This window comes from Schistocerca nitens, chromosome 7 (assembly GCF_023898315.1).
Source record: "Schistocerca nitens isolate TAMUIC-IGC-003100 chromosome 7, iqSchNite1.1, whole genome shotgun sequence".
NCBI lineage: Eukaryota > Metazoa > Arthropoda > Insecta > Orthoptera > Acrididae > Schistocerca > Schistocerca nitens.
The window spans coordinates 370,486,267-370,514,122 of record NC_064620.1 but is presented as its reverse complement, the minus strand read 5'-3'; the positions used below and the strand labels follow the sequence as shown (position 1 = coordinate 370,514,122).

The window sequence follows — 27,856 nt, the reverse complement described above, 5'->3', positions numbered from 1 at the left end:
GGTTATAACCAACACTACTTCATTTGAGAAAAGGGGGGTTAAATGAAAATTACATTTTCCAAAAAAGAACAAAGAATTAAGAGTGTACTATTACTTCAAAGCACCAAGACTTTAAAGAATATCTTATGTCTCTTAACTGAGTCATCTCAGGATGGTTCAGAAAGTAAGATTACAACTCCTATGTAAGAGAAGTTTATTCATGAAAGCAAGAGATGCAATAAGTTACAAGAGCACTAATACTTATTACTTTTCCAGTCACCACAATTGTTTAACATTTGTTCCATTGTTAAATTAATTTGTGAAAATGGGCATAAAAGACATCGCATTCCAAGTTTAGGAGACACTTAAATTAATTTTGTGACTGACAGTTGAGTGGTAGAAGCTGGGCATCAACCAACCTTAACTGTTTCTCAAACCCTATGTGCTCACCATGTTGCCTGTTCTGCTGGAATGAAAGTTTGGTTCTAGCTGCCAGAGATGGTGGTCATGCATGAGTGAACGAATGTGTAATTGCATCTTCCTTTCTGATGTGGGCTCTGATCAAAAGCTAATGTATAACTGTCTTTTCATTGTGCCGCTCTGCAAATCAACCTGTCTACTTTACGGTGAGTAGCAATCTATCTTTTCCTCATATTGTTAATAATACCGTTTAATCACCAGAATATGGAAGTACGTTATTTTCTACTTGATTTCACACTTTTGTGCCAAGTTGTTTTAATATGAATGCTCGAATTTTCATGTGCGTAATAATTAGAAACAGTCAGGTATGTTTAATAAAAAAATTTGATTCAATATTTGTTATTCAACATTTGAATTTGTTAATTTATTTGGAATTTAAAGTAAAGTAGAAATCTGCTATTACTGAGATTCAAACTAATAACTTTATCATTACCAGACTTTCACACTACATACTCACTATTAGCAATTACTGTGTGTAAATACCTTTAGTTTTTTAAGATCCCACTGGTATCAACTTGATGGAGACATTGATTCATATGTAACCTTACTTAAGTGAATGTCATGATTGCCTTGAATGAACCATCTGATATAGCACACATTGTCATATTAAGGAGTACATATTTTCATGGCCTGACGTTTCCTTGCCACGTAGATATGTTATGCTTTATCATATTCCAGGCACCGATACCACATCTGTGTTCATGGCATTACACTCTCACTCTGTAAATCACTCTCACTATGTAAACTTCGAGTACTTGGCAATAAATTGCAGTTGGGACATTTCCTTTAAACCAAAGAACCTTAATACACATCACATTACAATAACCCACTATGTAGCCACCTGTCAACACCAGTGACAATGTTCTGACAATGTCTACAGGTGACAGTGAAAGCTTTGATCATCTCTTCTATCCAGACACCTAATTTAATTTGCACAGGTTATTTACATATCTGTTATCTTTCTTATTGAACCCCTTTCATAATAAAAGCTTATTCATTCTTCCTAGTGTCAAAAATGAAGAGTATAATGTATCTGCTACTTATTCATTCCCTAAATCAACAATTATACCAAAATAATTTTTAAGCTCATTCTGGTCCATGCAATTTGCTACAATATTTTTATTACTGATATGACAGTATGAGAGTTACATGAGATTATGTTTGTACAAATGTTTGGGGGAGGGAAAGAAAAGAAAAAAAATTTGAAGATCAAAAATATTGGGAATTAATTCAAAGACAACAATCTGTCTCATAAATCATACTGGAATAACTCCGCACAACTGCATGTGTGAACACAGAATATTCATATCTGCTAGGAAAATAATAACTTTTTTAAATAAATGCACATAAAGCAAATGTCAATGAACAGAAATAAAACTCTCATATACATGCATATGCAATAATGTACTGTTAATATAAATTTTTTAGCTGCCAGAGATTAACAGCAAATAATCTGTACATCTGATACAGCTCTATGGTTTTCTCTTTATAACATGCATTAAAACACACATCTCAACATATCCATCAATTGAAAAAAATCTGGTACTTCAATACAAATGATGAATGACATTCATTTAACACATCCTCCCTGGGATTCATCTTGTATTTTACTTTAAGATTTTAAAGTAAATATTAGTTTCTATACAATACACAAATTGTAATTACAATTTTCAAAACACAAATTGTATAAAACTATAATTTTGAAGTCAGCTGGAGAAGCAAGAAAGATAAGAATATGGTACAAATAAATAAGTCACCATGTAGTTACCACAAGAACCTGCTTGCAAATTACACAGCTTTTCAAATTCCTTGCCAGTACACAGAAGTGCTTGATCTACAAATCATAACATGGCACACAACTTTAATGGTAGCCAATATACACTTTTCCATTCCTTTCCCTGTACTTAAACATGTTACTCGTATTACACTTAAAGAGATTAAAGCAACATACTGTAAATCACTTTGGTAGGAACTTTTCCTTGCATCCCTTTTCTCCCAGAAGCACCAGATGTAACAGATTTTGGCCTTTCACTGTCCATTTCAGTATAAGGCAAATTGGAACACACAGGATGTTTACACAGATGACTCAATGGAAAGAAAATATTTACAAAAAAATCTGAGTAACTAAGAGTGCAAATTACAAATCAAGTTTGATACACAGAAAAATGTTGGAATGAATACATGCAACCTTCAGTACTTTCTCCTCTCAAAAATTACACTGAACAATCCAACATTATCAAATTTTTTGATGAACTCTTTCCTCAAAGGATCTCATCAATTAATTGCAAGAAAGGAAAGTTATTTTTGAAATAAAACTGTGTAATTTAGTTTATATAAAATTAGCGTAAGGGATTGCCCATTCTCACTTTGATAGCAAACTCAGAGTTAAAGACTGACTTGTCCTCACCACCAGATTTTACAACTACCTTTATGATTAATCACTTAACAACTATTCACTTGATATATGGACTATTAACATTGTAGGTAACTTCTGTATTTTTTAATGGGACAAATATAATGAACTTGTTATTCATAACTGAAGGCTGCACATTTTAATTTTCAGGCTAACAAGAAAAATTTTAATTTTTCCTAAAAGCTGTTCTTGAATTTTTTATCACTGAAGAACACAACACACACTGACCATTCTATAAAGACAATCTTTCCATCAAGTGTCAGTGTAATTATGCTCTCCACACAAAGTTCTACAACAGAATGTGTGTTGTCCAGAACACTGTTCATGAAACAAAATGATAGTGTTTCCGCATTTAAGCTGACATCCATCCATTCTATAAAACACACACTGCTGTAACCAGAAAGTATTGTGAGATCCTATTTTCCTAACTGTTGGAAATCTGTGTTTTGGAAACTTGCACTTCAATGAAGCTTTATTCACCTTTGAGAATAATTATACATGAGAACACTTCTTAATGAAAATAATACATTAAGGAATCAGTTTTTATGATTAACAAATTAGCAGCATCAATAAAGGCACAATAAGGCACCATGTGAAGAAATTTTATCTTCAGTGAGTACACTTTCTGTACATGATAAGAGGTGTTATCTTTTCCAACTACCCATCAAATACCACTCTTCACTGAGCACATGTTAATACAGTGCAGTTATCACATTCCAAAACAGATTTACACTTTTCACACTAAGAAATGCATGGCAATCTATAAATACAAAAATGACTCCAGTAAAAGACAGAAACACAAGTAGTTCACATGGAAATATATCTACTGAAAACATGTTACCTACCGAACGGCATTGTCATTTATAACTGTTCACATCACATTTAATCCATTCAGACAAGAATTTACAAAATGCATTGCAGACACACCTACATTAATAATACTTTATATTCTGTTCTCTAATGGTTTACTTGTGGCTCACATGCAGTTCTAAAAATACTTGTGCAGCAGAGATACATTTTATATAATTATTACGCAATAATAATTCAGATCTACACACTTATACATTTTTCAGTATTATAACAAACATACAATTTGTACAAAATTGGATCAGTCTCTTTCTTGTGAAATACACTGTAAAATACTTAAAACGAAATAACTATAAAAACTACAAACAATAAAAAAAAATCAACAATTTTTTGTACAGTCTCCGTAATGTGCCATCATTTGCAGGTAAATAAAAAAAATACCTGGATAGCAAAAAGCAGAAGTGGAATAATATCACAAAAGTCATGTACACAAAGACACATTTTCAGTCCTTCAGAACAAAAAAGGAACTACCGTGGTAGCTGCCTCAATGGACCAAGGTTGAACACAGTACCAGTGCTAAGACCCGTCATGCCTGGCACAGAACCAAGAACACGCCCACTGGCATCTACGGACATTAAAGGAAGTCCAAAATAGCCACCTTGTGGGCTATTTAGCTGGCTCAAGGGAACATAATGGTGCACCCCAAGATTTGCAAGTCTTGAAAGTGCACCGGCTTGCTTCAAGTCAACAACTGGTATGACCAGTTCTGTATTGCCTAATGATTCCTTATGGAAAGTCTGTCGATGTTGTGTTAGGCCTTGTTGCGTAGGATATTGTGCAGAACACAGATTACACCTAAAAAAGAAAAAAAAGAAAAATTTAAAAGAATGAAATTCAAATTTAGTTAAAAAATAACACTACATGAAAGTTATGAAATGCACATGAAAGTTATGGAATGCGACATAAGCAAAAATGATGTTGGATGTAAAACTTCCATGTTTATACTACAAACTTCACCCAAGTTTCCTAAACTTATTTCCAGTTATGAAAATATTCACGACATTACACTTGTTTGCACTAAAAGAAATAAAATCACACATACTACAAAATAAGTTAAGGCATCTATCCTGCTGCAATCCATCACCTGATACCTTTTGTCAAGTGAAGACTGAACCAACAAACAAGTTTTCCCAATGACTGTGGCAGGATTTTGTGTACATTTGTCATCAGTCTTATGACTAGTTTGATGCTGGTACCTACAACTCTCTCTCTTGTGCTAGTCTTTTCATTCCACAAAGGCATTTTGTGGTGTCACCGCCAGACACCACACTTGCTAGGTGGTAGCTTTAAATCGGCCGCGGTCCATTAGTACATGTCGGACCCGCGTGTCGCCACTGGCAGTGATCGCAGACCGAGCGCCACCACCCGGCAGGTCTCGAGAGACGGACTAGCACTCGCCCCAGTTGTACGACGACTTTGCTAGCGACTACACTGACGAAGCCTTTCTCTCAATGCCGAGAGACAGTTAGAATAGCCTTCAGCTAAGTCCATGGCTACGACCTAGCAAGGTGCCATTAACCATTTCAAGATAGAGTCTCACTTGTATCATCAAGAATGCTGTATACAAATGATGGATTAAAGTTAAGTATTATAGCAGCTATGTACTTTTCTTTATAGCATTCATTACGTCTCCTGTTTCAGACCTATCTCTAGCCTGCGTCAGTAACGCGTGCCTTTCGGCTACTTCAGTGTGGCGTAGTGGTCTTGTTACGCCACAACAGTTGGCGACGAGACAATAGAGTTTGTATTCATTTGCTTGTGTCATGGCTTCGCCACAATCTCCAGATGTACTGTCCGAATTTTATCGCTTGCAGAATCAGCAGACGCAGGCGTTATTGGATGCCCTTGGGCAGCTCGTCCAGGGTCAACGTGCACTGCAAAACGATGCGGCCGCCGCCGCTTCACCGCTACCGCAGCCACAACACGCAGTTGTACCGCCATTCCGTAATTTTCAGCCAGACCTGGAAACATGGACGGAGTGGTCACACCAATTTGGATTCCATCCCGCCGCCTACGGAATTCAAGGTAACGAGCAGCAGCCGTTTTTGCTTTCGTGTGTAGGTGTGTCCACCTACCGTGTGATAGTGAAATTGTTTCCCCGACGCGACGTAGCAACTCTGTCCTACGAAGAAATTTTGTCTGCTTTAGATGCCTATTTCAAGGAAACAGTTAATGTAGTTGCAAAAAGGTATACGTTCTTTCGTACAAAACGTACGGCCGGTCAGACTAATAGGGAGTGGGTTGCAACATTGCAAGGCCTTACAAGGGATTGTGCGTTTGAGTGTGAATGTGGACTCCCTTATTCAGATACAATGGTACATGATGCAATTGCACAGAACGTTTCTGATGTTCGCATACGGGAACAGATTTTGAAACTAGTTAATCCCTCGCTTCAACAAGTGATAGACTTATTAGATAGGCAAGACACACTTGACTTTGCTCAGCAATCATTTGAAACTTCGCCAGTCGTGTGTCACATTAACCGGCCCACCGGGCGCGCTGCACGGAACGCTAAACAGCCCTCGCGCACGTCCGCGCAGCTGCGGCCTAGCTCTCAAACACGTGTGCCGCGTCAGCATGCCAATGCAGTTCTGAAATCATGCCCGCGGTGTGCCACTCGACATTCGCGTGACAACTGCCCGTCACGCCAAGCTATTTGCTTTTACTGTCATAAGAAAGGACATGTTCAAAGTGTTTGCCAGAAAAAGATCAGATCAGACAATCACAACCATTCCAGACCCTTTGCTTCGCGCCGGAATCGAACCCAGAATACTCGGGCTCGTGAACCTTCGCCCATGGACATTCATGTAGTTAATTCCACCCCGTCCAGTGCCCGTGTTCGTCCCACAAAACGTGTGCGTCGACGTCGCCAGAAATCTCGTCAGGTCGCACGTGCTTCTATACCTGTATCAGTTCAAATTGCGCGTGAAAGTCGCTCTTGTCTTCAGCAGGACAATAAACTTTTTGTAGACTTGGACTTTGAAGGCAAAGTGATCCCATTCCAGCTTGATACCGGAGCTGCAGTTTCATTGATCAATCACGACACGTACAAACAACCGGGCAACCCTCCATTGCGTGCCGCACATGTTACGTTACATAGTTATTCCGGACAGCTTATCTCTGTGTTAGGACAGTGCAGCCTTCTTGCAACGTACAAGGGACAAACAAAACTTGTGTCATTTTACGTTCTTCGTTCTTCTACTGCAGTTAACTTGTTTGGTTTCGATTTATTTCAGTTGTTTAACTTGTCTATAGTAAATCAGGTCCTATCAGTGAACCAGACTGTGCCTTCCGCCAGTGTTTCTAGTCTGTGTGAAGAATTTGCAGACATTTTTGCACCGGGCCTTGGTTGCGCTAAGAACTATGAAGCACATTTGGAACTGAAAGTAAACGCGCTACCGAAATTTTTCAGAGCGCGCAATGTTCCCCACACATTGCGTAATGAGGTCGCAAGAACATTAAACGATTTTTGCTCACAAGGAGAGACTTTTTGTACGACGTGGTGTTTTGTTGTTGTGTTCTGATAATGATCAGTCCCGAGTCGTGGTCCCACGTTCGTTACGGTCCTCTGTCTTACAGCTTCTTCACCAAGGACATTGGGGTATAGTGCGAACGAAACAACTTGCTCGTCAGCACTGTACTTGGTTCGGAATCGATGCTGCGATTACGAATATGTGCTCTTCTTGCATGGCGTGTGCCGAACAACAATCCGCACCGCCGCGGAAATTCTTTGCATGGCCGAACGCCACTTCCCCTTGGCATCGCTTGCACATCGATTTTGCTGGTCCATTCTGGAATGCACGATGGTTGGTTGTGGTCGATTCTTTCAGTAATTTTCCTTTTGTTGTCCGGATGTCTTCCACAACGTCTTCTGCCACAATCCAAGCGTTGTCTGCTATTTTTTTGCATTGAAGGTCTTCCACAGACTATTGTTTCCGACAATGGCCCACAATTCATGTCTGCAGAATTTCAGTCATTCTGCAAGGCCAATGGTATTGAACATCTGACATCCGCGCCGTTTTCGCCTCAGTCGAACGGTGCCGCTGAACGATTGGTCCGGACTTTCAAGTCACAGATGTTGAAATTGAAAGAGTAGCATTCTCGGGAGGACGCATTGTTGCTCTTTTTGTCTTCGTATCGCTCTCAGCCCCGCGATGGTCGCTCGCCGGCTGGGTTGCTCCACGGTCGTCCTCATCGAACCTTGATGTCTTCGCTGCATCCGCCGCATCAGGTTCCTGTGCAGCGGCAGACTCCTGTTTTTGCTCCAGGCGACGTTGTATTCTATCGCAACTATCGCGGTTCACGGCGTTGGCTCGCAGGGCGCATTCTTCGCTGCCTCGGCCGCGTGATGTATTTGGTTTTGGGGGCCTTTGGTGAGGTGCGTCGGCATCTCAATCAGATGTGCCTCTGTCGTCGCCTGGGTTCTGCCGCTCCCCGTCTGCTTTCAGCGACAGTGCCGTCCGGTCAGCGCCCTGTGGACCCATCTACTGGCTCGCCTCATCCCCAGGTGTTACCGCCGCTGCCTTCCATTTTGCCTCATGGCGACGCGCCGCCTGTTCTCCCGCCGGCGCCGCCCGCAGTGGACGCGTCGCTGCAACCGCCTGGCGCCTCCCTGGGTCACGCGCCGCAGATCGCTTCCCGTGTCCAGCCGTCCTCCGCCATGGAACTCTTGCCCGCTCCGGACCAGATGTCGTCTTCGCCCGTCGGGTGCCCCAACCACATGGAGGTCGACCTTTCGGCCCCTCCTGTCTCTCTACGGGCGCATACACCGCATGTTGACGTGCACCCTGGACTAGGTTTTCAGGCGTTTCCTAGCTCCCCTCGGACCGAATGGCCGGGTGCGGGTGGCACAGCCTCGCCTGTTGTTAGGCTCCCCACCTCGTCGCATACGTCAACATGGGGTCCTCCCCACGGCGGGCGGAAGCCTTATCACACGACCGTCCGCCGATTTGCAGGGGAGGAATGTGGTGTCACCACCAGACACCACACTTGCTAGGTGGTAGCTTTAAATCGGCCGCGGTCCATTAGTACATGTCGGACCCGCGTGTCGCCACTGGCAGTGATCGCAGACCGAGCGCCACCACCCGGCAGGTCTCGAGAGACGGACTAGCACTCGCCCCAGTTGTACGACGACTTTGCTAGCGACTACACTGACGAAGCCTTTCTCTCATTTGCCGAGAGACAGTTAGAATAGCCTTCAGCTAAGTCCATGGCTACGACCTAGCAAGGCGCCATTAACCATTTCAAGATAGAGTCTCACTTGTATCATCAAGAATGCTGTATACAAATGATGGATTAAAGTTAAGTATTATAGCAGCTACGTACTTTTCTTTATAGCATTCATTACGTCTCCTGTTTCAGACCTATCTCTAGCCTGCGTCAGTAACGCGTGCCTTTCGGCTACTTCAGTGTGGCGTAGCGGTCTTGTTACGCCACAACACATTTATACTCAACATTCTCAATATTTGTTGGATACAGATTCCAATCCTCGTCTTTCCCACAAGTTTTTGCCTTCTAAGGTTCTCCTAGCAGGAGAACAATGGGAATTATTATTTTATGTCTTAACACTTGTCCTTACCATCCTGCACCTTCTACAAATTGATGTTTTCCTCTTTGGAGGACTGCACAGATACGAAAAATGTTTTCCGCATCCACAAGTTCCATTTACACATCCATAGATAGTTGACAGTAGACATGACACACAAAAAGAACCTCAACCATCTTGTCAACCAAGTCATTTTACCTTTGATAGTTCTACATCTACATCTACATTTATACTCCGCAAGCCACCTAACGATATGTGGCGGAGGGCACTTTACATGCCACTGTCATTACCTCTCTTTTCTGTTCCAGTCGCGTATGGTTCGCGGGAAGAACGGCTGCCGGAAAGCCGCCGCGCGCGTTCGAATCTCTCTAATTTTACATTCGTGATCTCCTCGGGAGGTATAAGTAGGAGGAAGCAATATATTCGATAACTCATGCAGGAACGCACCCTCTCGAAACCTGGACAGCAAGCTACACCGTGATGCAGAGTGCCTCTCTTGCAGAGTCTGCCACTTGAGTTTGCTAAACATCTCCGTAACGCTATCACGCTTACCAAATAACACTGTGACAAAATGCGCCCCTCTTCTTTGGATCTTCTCTATCTCCTCCGTCAACCCGATCTGGTACGTATCCCACACTGATGAGCAATACTAAGTATAGGTCGAACGAGTGTTTTGTCAGCCACCTCCTTTGTTGATGGACTACATTTTCTAAGGACTCTCCCAATGAATCTCAACCTGGTACCCGCCTTACCAACAATTAATTTTGTATGATCATTCCACTTCAAATCGTTCTGCACGCATGCTCCCAGATATTTTACAGAAGTAACTGCTACCAATGTTTGTTCCCCTATCATATAATCATAAAATAAAGGATCCTTCTTTCTATGTATTTGCAATACATTACATTTGTCTACGTTAAGGATCAGTTGCCACTCCATGCAGCAAGTGCCTGTCCGCTGCGGATCTTCCTGCATTTCACTACAATTTTCTAACACTGCAACTTCTCTGTATACTACAGCATCATCAGCGAAAAGTCGCATGGAACTTCCGACACTATCTACTAGGTCATTTATATATATTGTGAAAAGCAATGGTCCCATGACACTCCCCTGTGGCACGAGAGAGGTTACTTTAACGTCTGTAGACGCCTCTCCATTGAGAACAACAAGCTGTGTTCTGTTTGCTAAACACTCTTCAATCCAGCCACACAGCTGGTCTGATATTCCGTAGGCTCTTACTTTGTTTATCAGGCGACAGTGCGGAACTGTATCGAACGGCTTCCGGAAATCAAGGAAAATAGCATCTACCTGGTAGCCTGTATCTAATATTTTCTGGGTCTCATGAACAAATAAAGCGAGTTGGGTCTCACATGATCGCTGTTTCCCGAATCCATGTTGATTCCTACAGAGTAGATTCTGGGTTTCCAGAAACGACAAGATACGCGAGCAAAAAACATGTTCTAAAATTCTACAACAGATCGACGTCAGAGATATAGATCTATAGTTTTGAGCATCTGCTCGACGACTCTTCTTATTTCGATGTCAGCTTGTGGAAACAATTTCTCGATATGGTGCAGTTCTCGATATGGTGCAGTTCCTTATTGACGTGGTGAAAGTAAGGTGCAGTGAATGTCAGAGCAGGGGCTCTCCAGAGTGCTCACTGCAATGGCTCCCTCCAAGCATGAGATCAGTGATCATGTAAGGCATCTCTGACAGTTCACAAAGTTCACTGTGGCAGCCCATTTTATTGTTTGCAGCATGCAACAATGCTCCCACTTTTGATTGTTCATAGAGTGTACGATGCTCCACAAGCTGGAACAGCCTTTTCCAGAATATTATTACTGTCATGCATGTAAAAAGTTTAGATAGGCACTTAATGGATCATCATTATTTAGTGTCCTAGTATTTCATGAATCTGGTGGTGGTGGTGGTGGTGGTGGTGGTGGTGGTTGTTAGTGTTTAACGTCCCGTCGACAACAAGGTCATTAGAGACGGAGCGCAAGCTCGGGTTAGCGAAGGATTGGGAAGGAAATCAGCCGTGCCCTTTCAAAGGAACCATCCCGGCATTTGCCTGAAACGATTTAGGGAAATCACGGAAAACCTAAATCAGGATGGCTGGAGACGGGATTGAACCGTCGTCCTCCCGAATGCGAGTCCAGTGTGCTAACCACTGCGCCACCTCGCTCGGTATTTCATGAATCTGATTTTGTAGTTAAATGTCTTGGTCAGGAATAGCAAAGACACTAAAAATATCTCAAAGGAGGCATTTTTAAATGGTGTCGGAAAGCTTACTACATCTTTCAAAATTTTTTTGTCCACAGAGTCAATTAAATTGTCTTGATTCAACTCTAGTTGCTATATATTGATTGATTCAAATTTGTCTTATTTGCTGCCTCACTGTGTGTCTGTATCTCCACATCTCCTTTCTGTGACTTCTGCTGGTGGATCTGAAAGCCAGATCTTTTAAAAAAAGTTGTGACAGCCCAACTAGAGTTTATTAACTGCTGTGTGTCACTCGCATCACTGCTGACGTCTTGCTGAGTCGTGTGTTCTAGCGCAGTACTGAGAATGTGTGCTGAACAGTAGTCACTTACATTGACAAAATGCTACTACAATGTTTGGACCTCTGTTGGCAACAAACAAGATGTTCTGCATAGTGATGAATAAACAGAATGACGTGATATCTTTTCCAGTTCATGTTTAATATTTTCTTCACTTTTTTAATCTCTCTCTTGAAATCTCTGGTGCACAACACTCTACCCTTAAGTTTTCCTTCTTCAATGTTAATGTGATGTGCTTTCACTCCCATGTAGTTTATTTTATGATATGACTTTAGTTCCCCTTCTAGATAACTGAAAGCATTCATTATCTCTCTAGATACACGCAGACAATCAGCAGTTTCCTTTCACTTTCTTGAAATTGTGGTTGGATGAGGCAGCAATACCTTGGCACTCACTGCTGCGAACTTGGGAACTGCATTAATAAGGGACTGTGCTGTTTTGAAAAATCCATTTCCATGTCTTTACTGCCAAGATGGATGAGCTTTTTGTCGCAGCTGCATTTAAATTTTGTGGGATTTCCAGAACCTCTACGTCTCTCTTCACATTCATTTCACGGTTATTCTATTACTAGAAGGTGTTAACTGAAGGCAGCAGAAATTTGGCAACTCGTACTTCTCTGGTAGCTAGTGGCCTGGGCTGTCATCCAGAACAAGCTTTACGGACAGCACGATAGATCGTGGCAGTACGTACATAGTAACTAGGTGCTGCTCCCTTGGATGTAGCTCAAACGCTCCTTGCCAGAAGTTAAGGACGGAAACAGCCATTCTTGTTTAACCTGGGCCCACAGACTTCCAAGTTTTCAGGTAACAATACAACAGTGCAACCCCATTCACTATTTGCAGGTAACATAATTTTATGAAAAGCATTGATATTGTTCTTTAATTTTTAATTACATGGGGTGATCAAAAAGTCTGTTTGAGTGCACAGCTGCAGCGTATATGCAACATAGCATGACTCCAATGTGGGTATACAAGCACCAACAAGTAGGTAAGGGATTAGTGTGGCATTTGTATCCTTCCGATGGTGTGAGGTAAATTCAGAAACATAAACTATGGCAACGTTATTACCAAATGCATCCAAACAGGACCAACGTGCCGTTATTCTTTTCGTGACTATCAAATGCATAAACGAACATTGGTAGACAGCCATCAGAGAAAGAATAGTGTATATAGGGTAGCATGTCTGTTCACTGTGCAAAAACTGTGACAAGGGGCTGACACTTCATGATACCGCACATCGCCACATTGCAAATGTTGTAATGCAGAAGTTACACAAACTAAAGTGGGAGACACTTTAACACTCACACGTAAGTTCTGATCTCTTCCCAAGCAATTATCATGCATTCGAGCCCTTAAAAAGGGGCTTCAATGGTCAACAATTCCCATCAGGTGAGGACAAGCAGTAGGCAGTTACACACTACTTCATGCAGCAGGACACAGTGTTTTATTAAATGGCTAACTTTAACTTGGTGCATCAGTAGGATGATTATCAGAATGCTCACAGCAATTTTGCCTGATTGGCATACTTGAAATAGAAATTTCTTTGATTGCCCATTATGCAAAGCAATTATTATTGCAGGTATCTGTAGACAGGCAGTGGATATCTGTAACAGCACATGCTTGTGTCTATTTCCACAGACCTCTACCTATACCCCTTGCCCCACCAATTCTGTGGAGAATTACCTTATTTCTTTTATCTTGTCAGTTCACTTGATTTTCTGCATCCTTCTGTAACATCACAACTCAAACACTCCAATTGTCTTATTTTTCTGTTGTTCCCACAACTCATGATTCACTTCCACACATGCTATCCCTATACTCAGTCCAAAATACATTAGCAATTACAGCTATGATGCGAGTAGTGGGGTGAGGCTCACAGGGGAGGCACAACATACTCTCAAGCAAATCTTACAATAGCTGCTGTCACTGCAACCACTTGCTGTTGTTAAATCTCCACCCCACCACTACGGCACACCAAACTTTAACTACAATTCAGTTTCAGACTGTAGTGTAATGGTCTGTGACTTTGCTCATTTTCATTTCTTACATCTGTGGGAGTTAGTATTTTATATGTTGTTACTTTCATTTGGTGATACTGAACTTGGAAGCAAGTTCTTCAAATGCTACGAGCGGAAAACTTGAAGCCGTTCGCTTGGCCAAGGAACTGTCATATGAGGTAAATAGAGGAAATTGTTTATGCATTATGTGTCAACCCAGAGTAGAGAGGAAAAAAAAACTTGATGGATAAATATTTGTATTGATAATAAGTAGTCAGTTAAAACTGGTGTAGTGGTTACTGATTAAGCAATTTATGCAAGTATTGACTGAAATCAACTTGGTCAGTTGCCATCTCCACATAGAATATTGTATACCGCGGTACAGATAGTATACAGAGTGTTGGGCTAGAGGTATACACAACCAAATCCTTATAACAAAAGAATTCAACATTTTATGTTTTTGGGTAAATACGCAGTTGATAAGAGGTCCATTCTCCAAGATGTGGTCCTCATGAACAGCACTGAGCTGCACAGCGCATGTACGTCACTGACAGGGCACACCCACTCGACATATTGGCCAACTATGTAGTTCCACAGATGACTCCCAACTCATTTTTGAGCAAGATGGTGCCCCACCTCACCATCATGGGGATGCTACCACATTTTTTCACGAGACATTCCCTGAGTGTTGGATCGGAAGAGGGTGTGGGGGGGGGGGTCGGGGTCCCATTGCCTAGCCCCTTTGGTCTCCCAATCCGAGCCTACTGGACTTCGGTGAGTGTTCATCAAGGACACTGCTTACAGAACAAGAGCGCAAGATGCGGTAGATCTGAGACAATAGCTCTACGCGACAGTGAGGCCGCAGCACTATCATTCTTATGAACATATGGCAAGAGGTAGAGTACCATTTCGAAATTTACCTAGCTATAAATAGTGCCCAAGCTGAACTGCATGAACAGGCATAAAAATGTTTGGGCTCCTGTGTACAATGTTGGATGAATAAAGTTATAAACCTTAGTAGGTACTGAAATATAAAGAAATGCTTTTGTATACCTCTAGCCTGGACACCCTCTGTGGTCTCCTTGCTTTCTCACATGCTTTAATGCAATAGGAAATACAGAAAGCATACTCTATAACCTATTTCCTGCACTTTTACCACTCTGGCGGCCGGAGTGGCCGAGCAGCTCTAAGCGCTACAGTCTGGAACCGCGTGACCGCTACGACCGCAGGTTCGAATCCTGCCTCAGGCATGGATGTGTGTCATGTCCTTAGGTTAGTTAGGTTTAAGTAGTTCTAAGTTCTAGGGGACTGATGACCTCAGAAGTTAAGTCCCATAGTGCTCAGAGCCATATGAACCATATTTTACCACTCTCTTTGGCTACAAAGCTTTCTCTTCAATGTTTCTTACAACACTCATCTTGACTGTGCTTTCTGGTCTATAACCATCCTTTCGCCTGATTTTTCTTGTTTTTCAGTTTCTTTTGTATTTCACTGTTGGTTGCTTTTAAGCATTTCCTTCCATATGATGTCATTTTAATCCATTCTACAAGCAATTTTGTAGTAAGACAATGTTCCTAATAACTGATTTAAGAACACTATTTTCATGAATTAACTTTCATAATTTTCACGCCAAATGACAACTACTGTAGAATTACCTGTAGTTTTGATTTAATATAAAAGCTTGTTCTTTCCTACCTTATTTTACAAACTATAACATGCACTTGAAATCAATATAAAAATGTCCAGTGTTCGATTTAAAATTCCCACTGCTCTTAAAAATGGCTATATATTAAATGCCACGGGAAACCTCTCTGTATCTGGTAACATTGGATTCAACTGGCAGCAGCAGTGTATTGATGTGCCGAACACGAGATGCAAGGATTCACAAGCTTGCTAACACTGTATCTTTCCCTCCCCACCATCACAAACCCAGAACACTGTCTTGCCTATGATGCATCACTGCATTGTACAGTGCCAATGAACTTGAACTGGAAGTGGTTTGTGTTATTGGTACAGTACAATATTTCATAATGGAAAAAAATAAAAGGTATTTGTGTGATGCGGGCTATAAATTGAAAGTAATAGCATATGCAGAAGAACATGGAAACAGAGCAGCTGAGCAGTATTTCAGCCCTCCATCAACAGAAAAAAACGTTCACGACTGGCAGGCTAGTAAAGAAGACTGAGAAAAATTAGTAAAAAAAAAAAAAACCACCCAAAGAGGTGAAAAAATGGACAACAGGAAACATGGCAGACAACACAGGACAAGAAATACTAAGACAGAGATGAGACAAAACAAATTAAAATCACACAGAGTGTGATGGTGGTTGGTTGGTTGGTTTGTGGGATTAAAGGGACCAGACTGCTATGGTCATCGGTCCCTTTTTCCAAGTACTAAAAACAACCACAGGGAATAAAACCGATTAACAGAAGAGAGCACAGACGACACAGAACAAGAGAAACTGAGACAAAGACCGGACTAAACGAACTAAAATCACACCGAGTGTGATGGTGGTTGGCCGACCATAGAGATAAAAAGGAAAAGCCAACCACCTAGAACACATTAAAAACTCAGCTTAAAATCTTAGGCCAAAGGCCAGAATCAACACAAAACAATAAAAGAAAACAGAAACACTTAGATTAAATGATAAAAACCCCCTGCCTGAATAAACCGTAAAACTAAGCCAGCCATAGCAGGGTCATCAGTTAAAAGGGCAGGGAGCGTATCAGGCAGCACAAATGTCTGCCTGAGCACAGCTAAAAGCGGACAAGTTAATAAAATGTGCACCACCATCAAAACCGCCCCGCAGTGACAGAGGCGGGTCCTCACGATGCAATAAATAACTGTGTGTCAGTCGGGTGTGGCCAATGCGGAGCCGACAAATAACAACTGAATCTCTGCAAGTGGCTCGCATGGACGACTGCCACACACGCGTCGTCGCCTTGAGAGAACGGAGTTTGTTTGGCGTGGGCAGATTGCGCCATTCAGTGTCCCAAAGCGAGAGAACTTCGCGGCGTAAGACTGCCCGCAAATCAGTCTCCGGGAGGCCAATGTCCAGGATGGGTTCACTGGTGGCCTGTTTGGCCAGGCGGTCAACATGTTCATTGCCCGGGATACCTACATGACCGGGGGTCCACACAAAGACCACAGAGCGGCCACAACAGGCAAGAGTATGCAGGGACTCATGGATAGCCGTCACCAGACGAGAACAAGGGAAACACTGGTCGAGAGCTCGTAAACCGCTCAGGGAATTGCTACAGATGACGAAGGACTCACCTGAGCAGGAGCGGATATACTCTAGGGCACGAAAGATGGCGACCAGCTCAGCAGTAAAAACACCTCAGCCAGCTGGCAATGAATGTTGTTCATAGTGGTCCCCTAGAGTCAGAGCATAACCGAAACGACCAGCAACCATCGAGCCGTCAGTGTAAACAACGCCAGAGCCCTGATACGTGGCTAGAATGGAATAAAAGCGGCGTTGGAAGGCCTCCGGAGGGACTGAGTCCTTCGAGCCCTGTGCCAATTCGAGCCGAAGGCAAGGGCGAGGCACCCACCACGGGGGTGTACGCAGAGGTGCCCGGAAAGGAGGTGGAACAGGGAAAAACCCAAGCCCAGAGAGAAGCTCTCTGACGCGTACGGCGATCGGACAACCCGACTGGGGCCGACGTTCTGGCAGATGGACGACTGACCGCGGGAACAGGACACGATAATTTGGATGCCCAGGCAAGCTAAAAACATGGGCAGCATAAGCAGCCAGAAATTGTTGGTGTCGTAACCGCAGTGGAGGGACACCTGCCTCCACAAGTATGCTGTCCACAGGGCTTGTCCGGGAGGCACCAGTGGCAAGGTGTATCCCGCTGTGGAGAATTGGGTCCAGCACCCGCAACGCAGATGGGGATGCTGAGCCATAAGCCAGGCTCCCAGAATCCAGACGAGACTGGATTAACGCCCGGTAGAGCCGTAACAGGGTGGATCGGTCAGCGCCCCAGCGGGTGTGGCTCAAGCATCTCAGAGCATTTAGATGCCGCCAACACGCCTGTTTAAGCTGCCGAAGATGAGGCAGCCAAGTCAATCGGGCATCAAAAACTACACCCAAAAACCTGTGGGTCTCCACCACAGCAAAGAGGTCATTGTCAAGATAAAGCCGCGGCTCAGGATGGACCGTTCGGCGCCGGCAGAAATGCGTAACACGGGTCTTGGCAGCCGAAAACTGAAAACCATGGGCTACAGCCCAAGACTGCGCCTTGCGGATTGCGCCCTGTAGCTGACGTTCAACAGCTGCAATGCCAATAGAGCTGTAGTAAAGGCAGAAGTCGTCAGCATACAGGGAAGCGGAGACAGAATTTCCCACGGCCGCAGTGAGCCCGTTAATGGCTATTAAAAACAGGCAGACACTTAAAACAGAACCCTGTGGCACACCGTTCTCCTGGACGTGGGAGGAACTATATGAGGCCGCGACTTGCACGCGGAAGATACGATACGACAGAAAATTTCGGATAAAGATCGGCAGAGGGCCCCGAAGACCCCATCCACGAAGCTTAGAAAGTATGTGATGGCACCATGTCGTATCATACGCCTTCCGCATGCCGAAAAAGACAGCGACCAGGTGCTGACGACGGGCAAAGGCAGTACGAATGGCCGACTCCAGACTCACCAGATTGGCGGTGGCGGAGCGGCCTTTACGGAACCCACCCTGAGACGGAGCCAGAAGGCCCCCGAGTCTCCAGTACCCAATTCAAGCGCCGGCTCACCATCCGTTCGAGAAGCTTGCAAGGAACGTTGGTGAGGCTAATGGGGCAGTAGCTGTCCAACTCCAAAGGGCTCTTGCCCGGTTTCAAAACGGGGATGACAATGCTTTCCCGCCATTGCGACGGAAACTCACCCTCGACCCAGAGATGGTTGTAAAGGTCGAGGAGGCGTCGCTTGCAGCCCACTGAAAGGTGTTTCAGCATCTGACAGTGAATGCGATCTGGACCAGGAGCGGTATCAGGGCAAGCGGCAAGGGCACTGTGAAATTCCCACTCACTGAATGGAGCATTGTAGGATTCAGAATGGTGGGAGCGAAAAGAAAGGCTCCGACGTTCCATCCGCTCTTTAATGGAGCGGAAGGCCAGTGGATAATTGGAAGAAGCGGAACTAAGAGCAAAATGCTCTGCCAAGCTGTTGGCAATTTCGTCGGAGTCTGTACAAACTGCTCCATTCAGCGAGAGCGCAGGGACGCTGACAGGGATCCGATAGCCATAGAGGCGTCGGATCTTGGCCCAGACCTGCGATGGAGAGACATGGAGGCCAATGGTGGACACATACCGCTCCCAGCACTCCTGCTTGCTTTGGCGGATAAGGCGGCGAGCCCGCGCACGCAGCCGTTTGAAGGTGATGAGGTGTTCAATGCAGGGATGTCGCTTGTGACGCTGTAGCGCCCGCTGGCGATCTTTAATCGCTTCAGCGATCTCAGGCGACCACCAAGGCACAGTCCGCCGCCGAGGGGACCCAGAAGAACGCGGAATGGCAGATACGGCGGCAGTAATGATGCCGGTGGTGACCGAATGAACCACCGCATCAATGTCATCACTAGAGAGAGGCTCAATAGCGGCAGTGGAGGAAAACAAGTCCCAGTCAGCCTTATTCATAGCCCACCTGCAAGGCCGCCCAGAAGACTGACGCTGTGGCAGTGACAGAAAGATCGGAAAGTGGTCACTACCACACAGGTCGTCATGCACTCGCCACTGGATAGACGGTAAGAGGCTATGGCTACAGATCGATAGGTCAATGGCGGAGTATGTGCCATGCGCCACATTGAAGTGTGTGGAGGCACCATCATTTAAAATCGAGAGATTGAGCTGCGCCAATAAATGCTCAACGGTGGCGCCTCGACCTGTTGCCACTGACCCACCCCACAGAGGGTTATGGGCGTTGAAGTCGCCCAGTAACAAGAAAGGTGGCGGCAATTGGGCTATCAGCGCAGCCAGGACATGCTGCGCGACATCACCATCTGGTGGAAGGTAAAGACTGCAGACAGTAACAGCCTGTGGCGTCCACACCCGAACAGCGACAGCCTCTAAAGCTGTATGTAGAGGGACAGACTAGCTGTGAAGAGAGTTAAGGACATGTATGCAGACGCCACCGGACAACCTTTCATAAGCTGCCCGGTTCTTATAATAACCCCGATAGCCACGGAGAGCGGGGGTTCGCATTGCTGGAAACCAAGTTTCCTGAAGTGCAATGCAGAAGAAAAGGTGAAGGCTGATAAGTTGGCGGAGCTCAGCTAGATGGTGGAAGAAACCGCTGCAGTTCCACTGGAGGATGGTATTTTCCATGTCTGAGAAAGGCGTGACGGGACTGCGAAGGCAGATTACGCCGCTGGGTCACCTGCTACCTCCGACTGAGCACCTGTGCTAGTGCTTTCCATGGCGTCTGAGGGACCGGCGAGATCGAGGTCCTCAGCGGACGCCAGAATCTCCACCTCGTCCTCAGACGCAGAGCTTGTAGGAAGCGGTGGGATGGGTGCCACCGCAATGTCGTTAGCCTTGGGGACTTCCTTCTTTTTCTGTTTCTCTCGCTGTGCCTTCGGTGGTTCAGGCTTGGAGGGCTTCACCGGGTCAGTCTCAGGGACGGACGACGACCGTGAGGCCCTACGACCAGGGACTGGTGGTTGTTTCAGCCACTTGCGGGTGTCCGCTTTTCCATTGGTCGGAACTTGCGAAGGGGACCCCTTCCTGGTGAGAGTAGCCGAAGAAGTCTTACGCTTCTCCGGCTGGGAAGGGGGAACTGATGTCCCCGATGGTTGGGGGGGTGTTACTGCTGAAGTAGATGGAGCAGGAGCAACAGGGTGTGAAGTGCCCCCCACACTCAAGGGGGCTAGTGGATTTTGACCAATCATAGATCCAACTGGACAGGACGACACAGGAGATGGGAGAACCGTCGTAGCAGCAGCGGCGTACGTCGACGTCATTGGCACAGGATGGAGCCTCTCATATTTCCGCCTGGCCTCTGAGTAGGTCAGGCGGTCCAGGGTCTTATATTCCATTATCTTCCGTTCTTTCTGGAATATCCGACAGTCCAGCAAGTAGGAGGAATGGTGTTCTCTGCAGTTAACACAGATGGGAGGCGGAGCACATGGAGTATTGGGATGCGAAGGACATCCACAATCTCGACATGTGATGCTGGAAGTATAGCGGGATGACATGTGCCCAAGCTTCCAGCATTTAAAACACCACATCGGAGGAGGGATATATGGTTTCACATCACAGCAGTAAACCATCACCTTGACCTTTTCGGGTAAGGCCAAGATGAAGGCACCGGTGGCCACCTGATTATCCCTCGGACCCCGATGGACGCGCCGGACGAAGTGAACACCCCGTCTTTCTAGGTTGGCGCGTAGTTCATCGTCCGACTGCAGAAGGAGATCCCTATGGAATATAATACCCTGGACCATGTTGAGACTCTTATGCGGCGTGATGCTGACAGAAACGTCCCCTAACTTATTGCAAGCGAGCAACCTCCGTGACTGGGCAGAGGATGCTGTCTGGATTAGAACGGAACCAGAGCGCATTTTAGACAAGCCCTCCACCTCCCCGAACTTGACCTCTATGTGCTCCACAAAAAATTGGGGCTTGGTCGACATAAACGATTCCCCATCAACTCGCGTACACACGAGGTGCCGGGGTGAATATTCTCCACTGCCTACTTTAGCCATACGTTCCTCCCATGGAGTGGCCAGGGAGGGAAATTATGTTGGATCAAATTTCTTCCCGTTGAGGTTAGACCTCGATCGCTTAGAGACTGCTGGTGGAGGCCCACCAGCGAGAGATGATGTACCACGCTTCATTGCGGGTCATCCGCCCTGATGCCACCCACTCCGACCAGGGGCTCTCCCCATGGGCGCCAGCCAGCCACAGCAAAGACCACCTGGCAGGATGGCCTTTGCCGGGAGTCCCGATGCCCCAGAGGGATAAGCATCTACTCCTCGGCATACGTGGGGAGGTAGCAGCTCAAGCATCTGCAGTGCGATCCCTGTGTAGTCAGGGGGCTACCACCAAGAGGGTACATGACGACCCCACCACAATGGACTGGCTACCGTGCTGGATGTCGGGTGTCGAAATATCCATGTACATCAAAATGGCAAAGATGGAAGTGCACAATGGAGGGAATGTATGCTATCCAGAACACACTGCAGCGGATGTGGCCGGAAGCTCTATGTAAGTCCAACTCCATGAAAATATCAGGTGTGCCAGATCTTAGGGCAAGATGGATTTAAGATGCACCACGTAAGGCGTCCTTCCCCAAATGGTACGCACGAACGGAAAATTTGGAAAGGTATTGGTCAAACCCCTTAGGGAACCATCACATTAAAGGCCGAAACAGATGAGACTCCTTTTAGTCGCCTCTTACGACAGGCAGGAATACCGCGGGCCTATTCTTACCCCCGAACCCGCAGGGGGGTGTGCAAAATGAGGACTGAATGCAAAATGGCCAAAACTAGAAGATGATGTACTCAAATGGATTCAAGGACACCATCAAAATAGCACTGGAATTAATACAAAAATAATTCAAACGCATGCTCGTAAGCTACTGCTACAGTGCAACTTAACAAATTTTACGAGTGGAGTTGGTTGGTGCTATAGGTTTATCAAGTGTCATTTATTAGCAAGTCCACCAACACCAAAGTATCTTACAATGTCACAAGAGTATGAAGAGAAATCATCATCTCTCCATTGTTTTATTATTCAACATGCAAAGAAAAACAGTGGAACTAAGCAAAATAGCAAATATGGACGAAACTCCACAGACAATTGATGTGCCGAGTAACAGAGCTATTGCCGTGGAAGGTGCTAAAACTGTAAATAAAAAAACAAGTGGACATGAAAAATGCTCTACACTGTTGTCCTTTCAGGTTATACTGATGGTACTAAACCCAATGATCCTTTTCAAGCACAAAACAATGCCAAAACCTGAAATTCCAGCAAGTGCTGGTGTTCACATACAGGAAAAGAGTTGGATGGACGTGGCTGGTATGAAAATATGGCTTAAGAGTGTGGGAGAGAAGGAACAGTGCTTTATTGAAGAAGAGTTCTCTTCTTGTGCTAGATCGGATTAGTATTAAATTTGAAAAATTCTGTGAAAGATAAACTGACACGGGGAAATACGGAGCTTGATGTTATTACGGGAGGACTTACTTCACAACTGCAATATCTCAATAAATAAACCATTCAAAGTGTATATTAGAAAATGGAACAAACAGATGATGGATGAAACCAACATGAATTCACACTGAAGGGAGTTTTAAAATGACCTACAATCAAACAAGTGTGTCAGAAAGATCAGATGACAATTTTTCATGAGTTAAAGGTCAGTCTAGTTTTATAAACTAGATTCTTTTTTAGTCTGACTCCGCAATCTAATAATAAGAACGGTAAAACTGTAAGTAAAATATGGTACTTGGCATAAGACTGGTGATTATACACAGTTGTTGCAGGTGCACTGGGCAGAATGTCCCTAAAAACATCCTTGAAACATCTAAATTGTATTTATTTCCACTGGTGCCGCTTCCTTTTCAGAAATGCCCACTTTGCAAACTATTTGGGGACTGTAAGTGGTATGTCACTGAAGAACTCACACCCCATTAAAAAGATACTCAAGGAAAGGGACCAATGACCAGTTTGCAGTTTATCAGATAATGCCATAAATAAAAAAATTCCAGAAAAGGATGGTAAGTCCTACTAGATACCTCTTTCATAATGTTGTCCGAAGAGACACAGTCAACAACTTGGAAACTGTGGGCTATAAAAGAGCAAATAATTCTTGTTGTCAGAACTCCCAGGTAACAATCAGTGAAAGTTGACATAATCTGTCTTGGAGATGCTGTTTTACTGTATTTACCGAAGTAAAAGATGACCCTGAATATAAGACGATAACCTTTTTTTAAGAAGCTTCTTGGGCAAATTTTATTTTTAACATTATATGTGTAATCAAAATTACAAACTGTTTCAATGATATAAAGTATCTGCTTAAAAAGGTTAACATTACACGTACTCTAAACATGCCACTTATTGTTTCTCAACATTTTAACAATAAAATAAGAAATAAAATAAACAAAAAGAAATGGTGTACCGTAATTTTTATTTTCACTTCCTTGTTTTGGCTTAGTACCTTTGTGGTACTAACAAGGAATGCTTACCATCGCAGCCCCCCTCGGATTTAGTGGTAAGAGGGCCCAGTGAACAGCCTGTCAAAAACTGAACACAAATCAAGCATGAAGACAGGAAGAAGGTGTACTGGACCATGGAGGGGGAAAAAAAAAAGGAACAGTGTATGGTCCAAGAACAAGAAGTGCAATACAGAGCAGCCATAAAGGTAAATGGTGTAGTGGCTAAGTGGTTACGGTGTTGAACTGCAGTATTCAAACCTCCCTCGTGCCAATTTTTTTTTCTTCTTCGCAGTTTGCTTTATTCAAATTTGTGTGTGTGTGTGTCATGGTGTAATGTCCTTTTGCAACAGCGATGTGTAAGGTTGGGACCTATAATGACAGTTGATTCTGCACAACTACTCTCAGAAGAAAGTGACTTTTGAAATGGAACTGCAAACTTTTGATGACAAAGCAATAAGACAATCGAATCCTCCACTGGAAAACACATCTGGTGTGTCATACAAGTCATTAGTAGCTGTACATGTGTTTTATGATAGAAATCTCTTATCAACGCACCTAATTTGTGTGACTAGTGAGTGAGTAGTGAGATATGCCTCCTTGCCCGAGATATTCATATGAATGTGAATATGATCACTCCCAAGGAAATGATGAAAACACAACAGTTTGTCACTCTCAAGGGAATGTTGAAAACACAGTAATTGGTCACATAAGCTGCAACAAATGAACACAACAGTTTCACAATCAAACAGTTTCTCTGAGCTCTGTCAAAACAAATGTTTTTAATGTTTTTGAAGTTGCATTTTGTTCTGGAAGTCTTGACTCTTTAATTCCTTTTTTGTAACATAGTTCACTCCTGCTTATTTGTTGCTTTCATTTCTATGAGACATCTATGTGGTATTTAGCCTGCTCTCACTATTAATCACATTTATTTGCGATTATAACCTATTCTTACCACGTGACTCGTTTTCTAATAACCAACTTATAATATTATAACTACCAAGACTGCAAAAAGAGAACAAACATTTCAGTAACCAGATGGTTAGTTCATAATATTATGAGGGGTGGGGGTGGGGGGTGGGGTGGTTTGGCGTGAGGGATTTTTTTAACACGTCTCACCCGCTTGTCAGTCCAATATCACGACCACTTACCCACGACGCCGTTGCTGTTTCAGGCTGCTCTTTATCGCACTTCTTGTTCTTGGACTGCTCACTGATTCTATTTTTGCTTTTTTTTTTTTTACAGTTCAGTACAACTTCTTCCTGTTTCCATGATTGAACTGTGTTCTGTTTTTAACAGGCTACCCACTGGGCCATTGACCACTAAACCTTAGGGAGGTATGATGGGGAGTTTTCCTTGTAAGAAACAGGACTTCTGCTCAGGTGAATACTGGGTTATAAATACAAAAACAAATAGGAGTAACGCAGGAGTAGATTCAATAAATAAAAAAATAAGAATGCAGGTAAACTGTTGTGAAAAGTATAGTGAATACATTATTGTAGCCAAGACAGATACGGAGCCCACACCCACCATAGTAGTACAAATTTATATGCCAACTAGCTGCCCAACCAAAAGTTTTGAAGGCAATGCCATGCTATACTGTTTATAAATTAGTTTGAGAAATTAACTTCATTTGTGTGGCCACACTATCTATAGTTGCTTTATATACACTGATTGTATTTCAAATCTGTCTTTGCAAATACAGTCTGTTATGAAAGATATTTACAATTTGGCTTGCTTTCCGGATCGAAAAACAGTTAGTCACAAAATATGTTGGTTTTACTTATGGTATTTCATGTCTGTGTTTCACACACATCGGAACACCATCTGCACGCGCATTTTTTTTAGCTATAACTTTGTTTGGCACTGTTGATTGCAGCTTACTTCCAAACTGCTTTGTGACGCTGCATTTTTTTTTAATTATTATTATTATTTTTTTATTTTCTTTACATCAATAAAAGCACAGTTGAAACTAACAACAATGCAGTCATTTTGAAAACAATTTTATATTTATTAGAGGATAGGCTGCATGTTGCCTTTCATGCATATATTTTTGAATTTCTTTCTGAATTTATCTGATAATTTTTTTGAGGCTTTCATTCTTTGTCAAAGATATGTTTTAATTGATACCATAAGTAATAAATCAGAGGAGTTATAAAAATGGTTTGAAATAATGCTTCTGATTATTATGTAAATACAGATGATGAACTATAAGATTTTGTACAAATATTCATATATTTCAACTCGTGACTCATGCCAGCTTACAAGCACCCACCTTGTGTCTTGATGGCCATGCCAATTCTCCCAGCAGACATGTTAACTTTCAAATGATCATAACATTATTTTCAAAAAACAAAGATGATGTGACTTATCAAACAAAAGCACTGGCATGTTGATAGACACACAAACAAACACAAACATACACACGAAATTCAAGCTTTTGCAATCAACGGTTGCTTCTTCAGGAAAGAGGGAAGGAGAGGGAAAGACGAAAGGATGTGGGTTTTAAGGGAGAGGGTAAGGAGTCATTCCAATCCCGGGAGCGGAAAGACTTACCTTAGGGGGAAAACAATTTTTCCCACGTGGAATGTTTCCCTCTATTATATTCATAACATTATTTTCATACGCATAACAGACCCAAAGGAAAGTTTGCAAGCAACATCTGCATCTGAAATTCTACTTAATAGAAACTAACTGCTCATGTGAGAGATTTATATTACTCCTCCTAATTCACTGCTATTATCCAGAGAGAGAGAGAGAGAGAGAGAGAGAGAGAGAGAGAGAGAGAGAGAGAGAGAGCATGACACAGCTGCAATGTGTGCTTTATGTCCTTTTCATCGCCAAATATGCGTCATACTCATTGAGTATACACTATTAATGCAGGATAATGAGAAATATCATTAACATCAAACATTTGTACTGCGTGTGGGATTGGCAATGGGGTCATTTTCAAAGACATTGTTAAAATTTAACAAATACTGACAGAATTTACTAACATTCACACTTAATTTTGTGTCGTCAGTGAACATAAGTTTAATGAAAACTACATTTCCCGACAAAAAGAGTGAAATACCCAGAAGGGAAGGAGGAAGCAATACTAAACTTCTCCAGATGAGAAAGTATGTGACATTATTTCACTGATTACAAAATCAAGTCAAAATTACAAAGAACTTTGAAGTTTGAGCCCACTTATCGGTACAACATTGCACCCCATCATGCCTAGATGGATGTCCTGACTTGTTTGGAAAGGGTGTCATAAATATATTGTATTCTCTCCAGTAGCAAGCTGGAGGCAATCATTGTAACTGGTTCCTTATCTTCTGGAAACTGGCACTGGGCAGAGTTGGTGTGTCTAGTCTCACACATACTATATTGAAGAGAGATCTGGGGATGCTGCTAGCCATGCACGTATGTCAACATTATGCAGGCAGCTCACACACACACATGTTGTGAAGATGAGCACTGTCCTTTTGAAAAATGGCATCATAATACCAGTGCATGAGAGATAACATGAGATGCAGTGCACAAGAGATAACATATGAGATGAATGATGTCCAAGATGTACTGTTGTGCTGTCAGAGTTCCCTCAATAACTACCAGCCAGAATATTAATCTTTGTATGGCACATGTGAGTTTTGCACTTAGAAACTGCTGTATGAGAATGAGAAAAACATACATAATTTGTTTTCAGGTGAAAAATCAATGTTATATATAAATGAGACAGAACGGAAATCTATAGAAGTTGAAATATGACTCCAAAGGGAAGCGAAAAATTGAATTTAAAAAAATGCTATTACACAAAGAAAGAAATACATACAAAATATATAAATTACATGAATAACTAAATATTACACAGTCAATGTACAATG

General features: G+C 43.3%; 1 protein-coding gene across 5 annotated transcripts in view; it reads right to left on the bottom strand.

Annotated features, from left to right (window-relative positions):
• Nucleotides 1-236: 236 nt before the first annotated feature.
• Nucleotides 237-27,856, bottom strand: part of LOC126194736 (histone acetyltransferase KAT6A-like) — a 72,204-nt gene continuing 44,584 nt past the window's right edge. For all 5 annotated transcript variants that reach the window (XM_049932992.1, XM_049932993.1, XM_049932991.1 and 2 more), the window contains exon 9: nucleotides 237-4,535. In XM_049932992.1, the coding sequence (XP_049788949.1) occupies nucleotides 4,208-4,535 (328 nt within the window). In that variant the 3' untranslated portion in view covers nucleotides 237-4,207. The remainder of the gene's footprint in view (nucleotides 4,536-27,856) is intronic.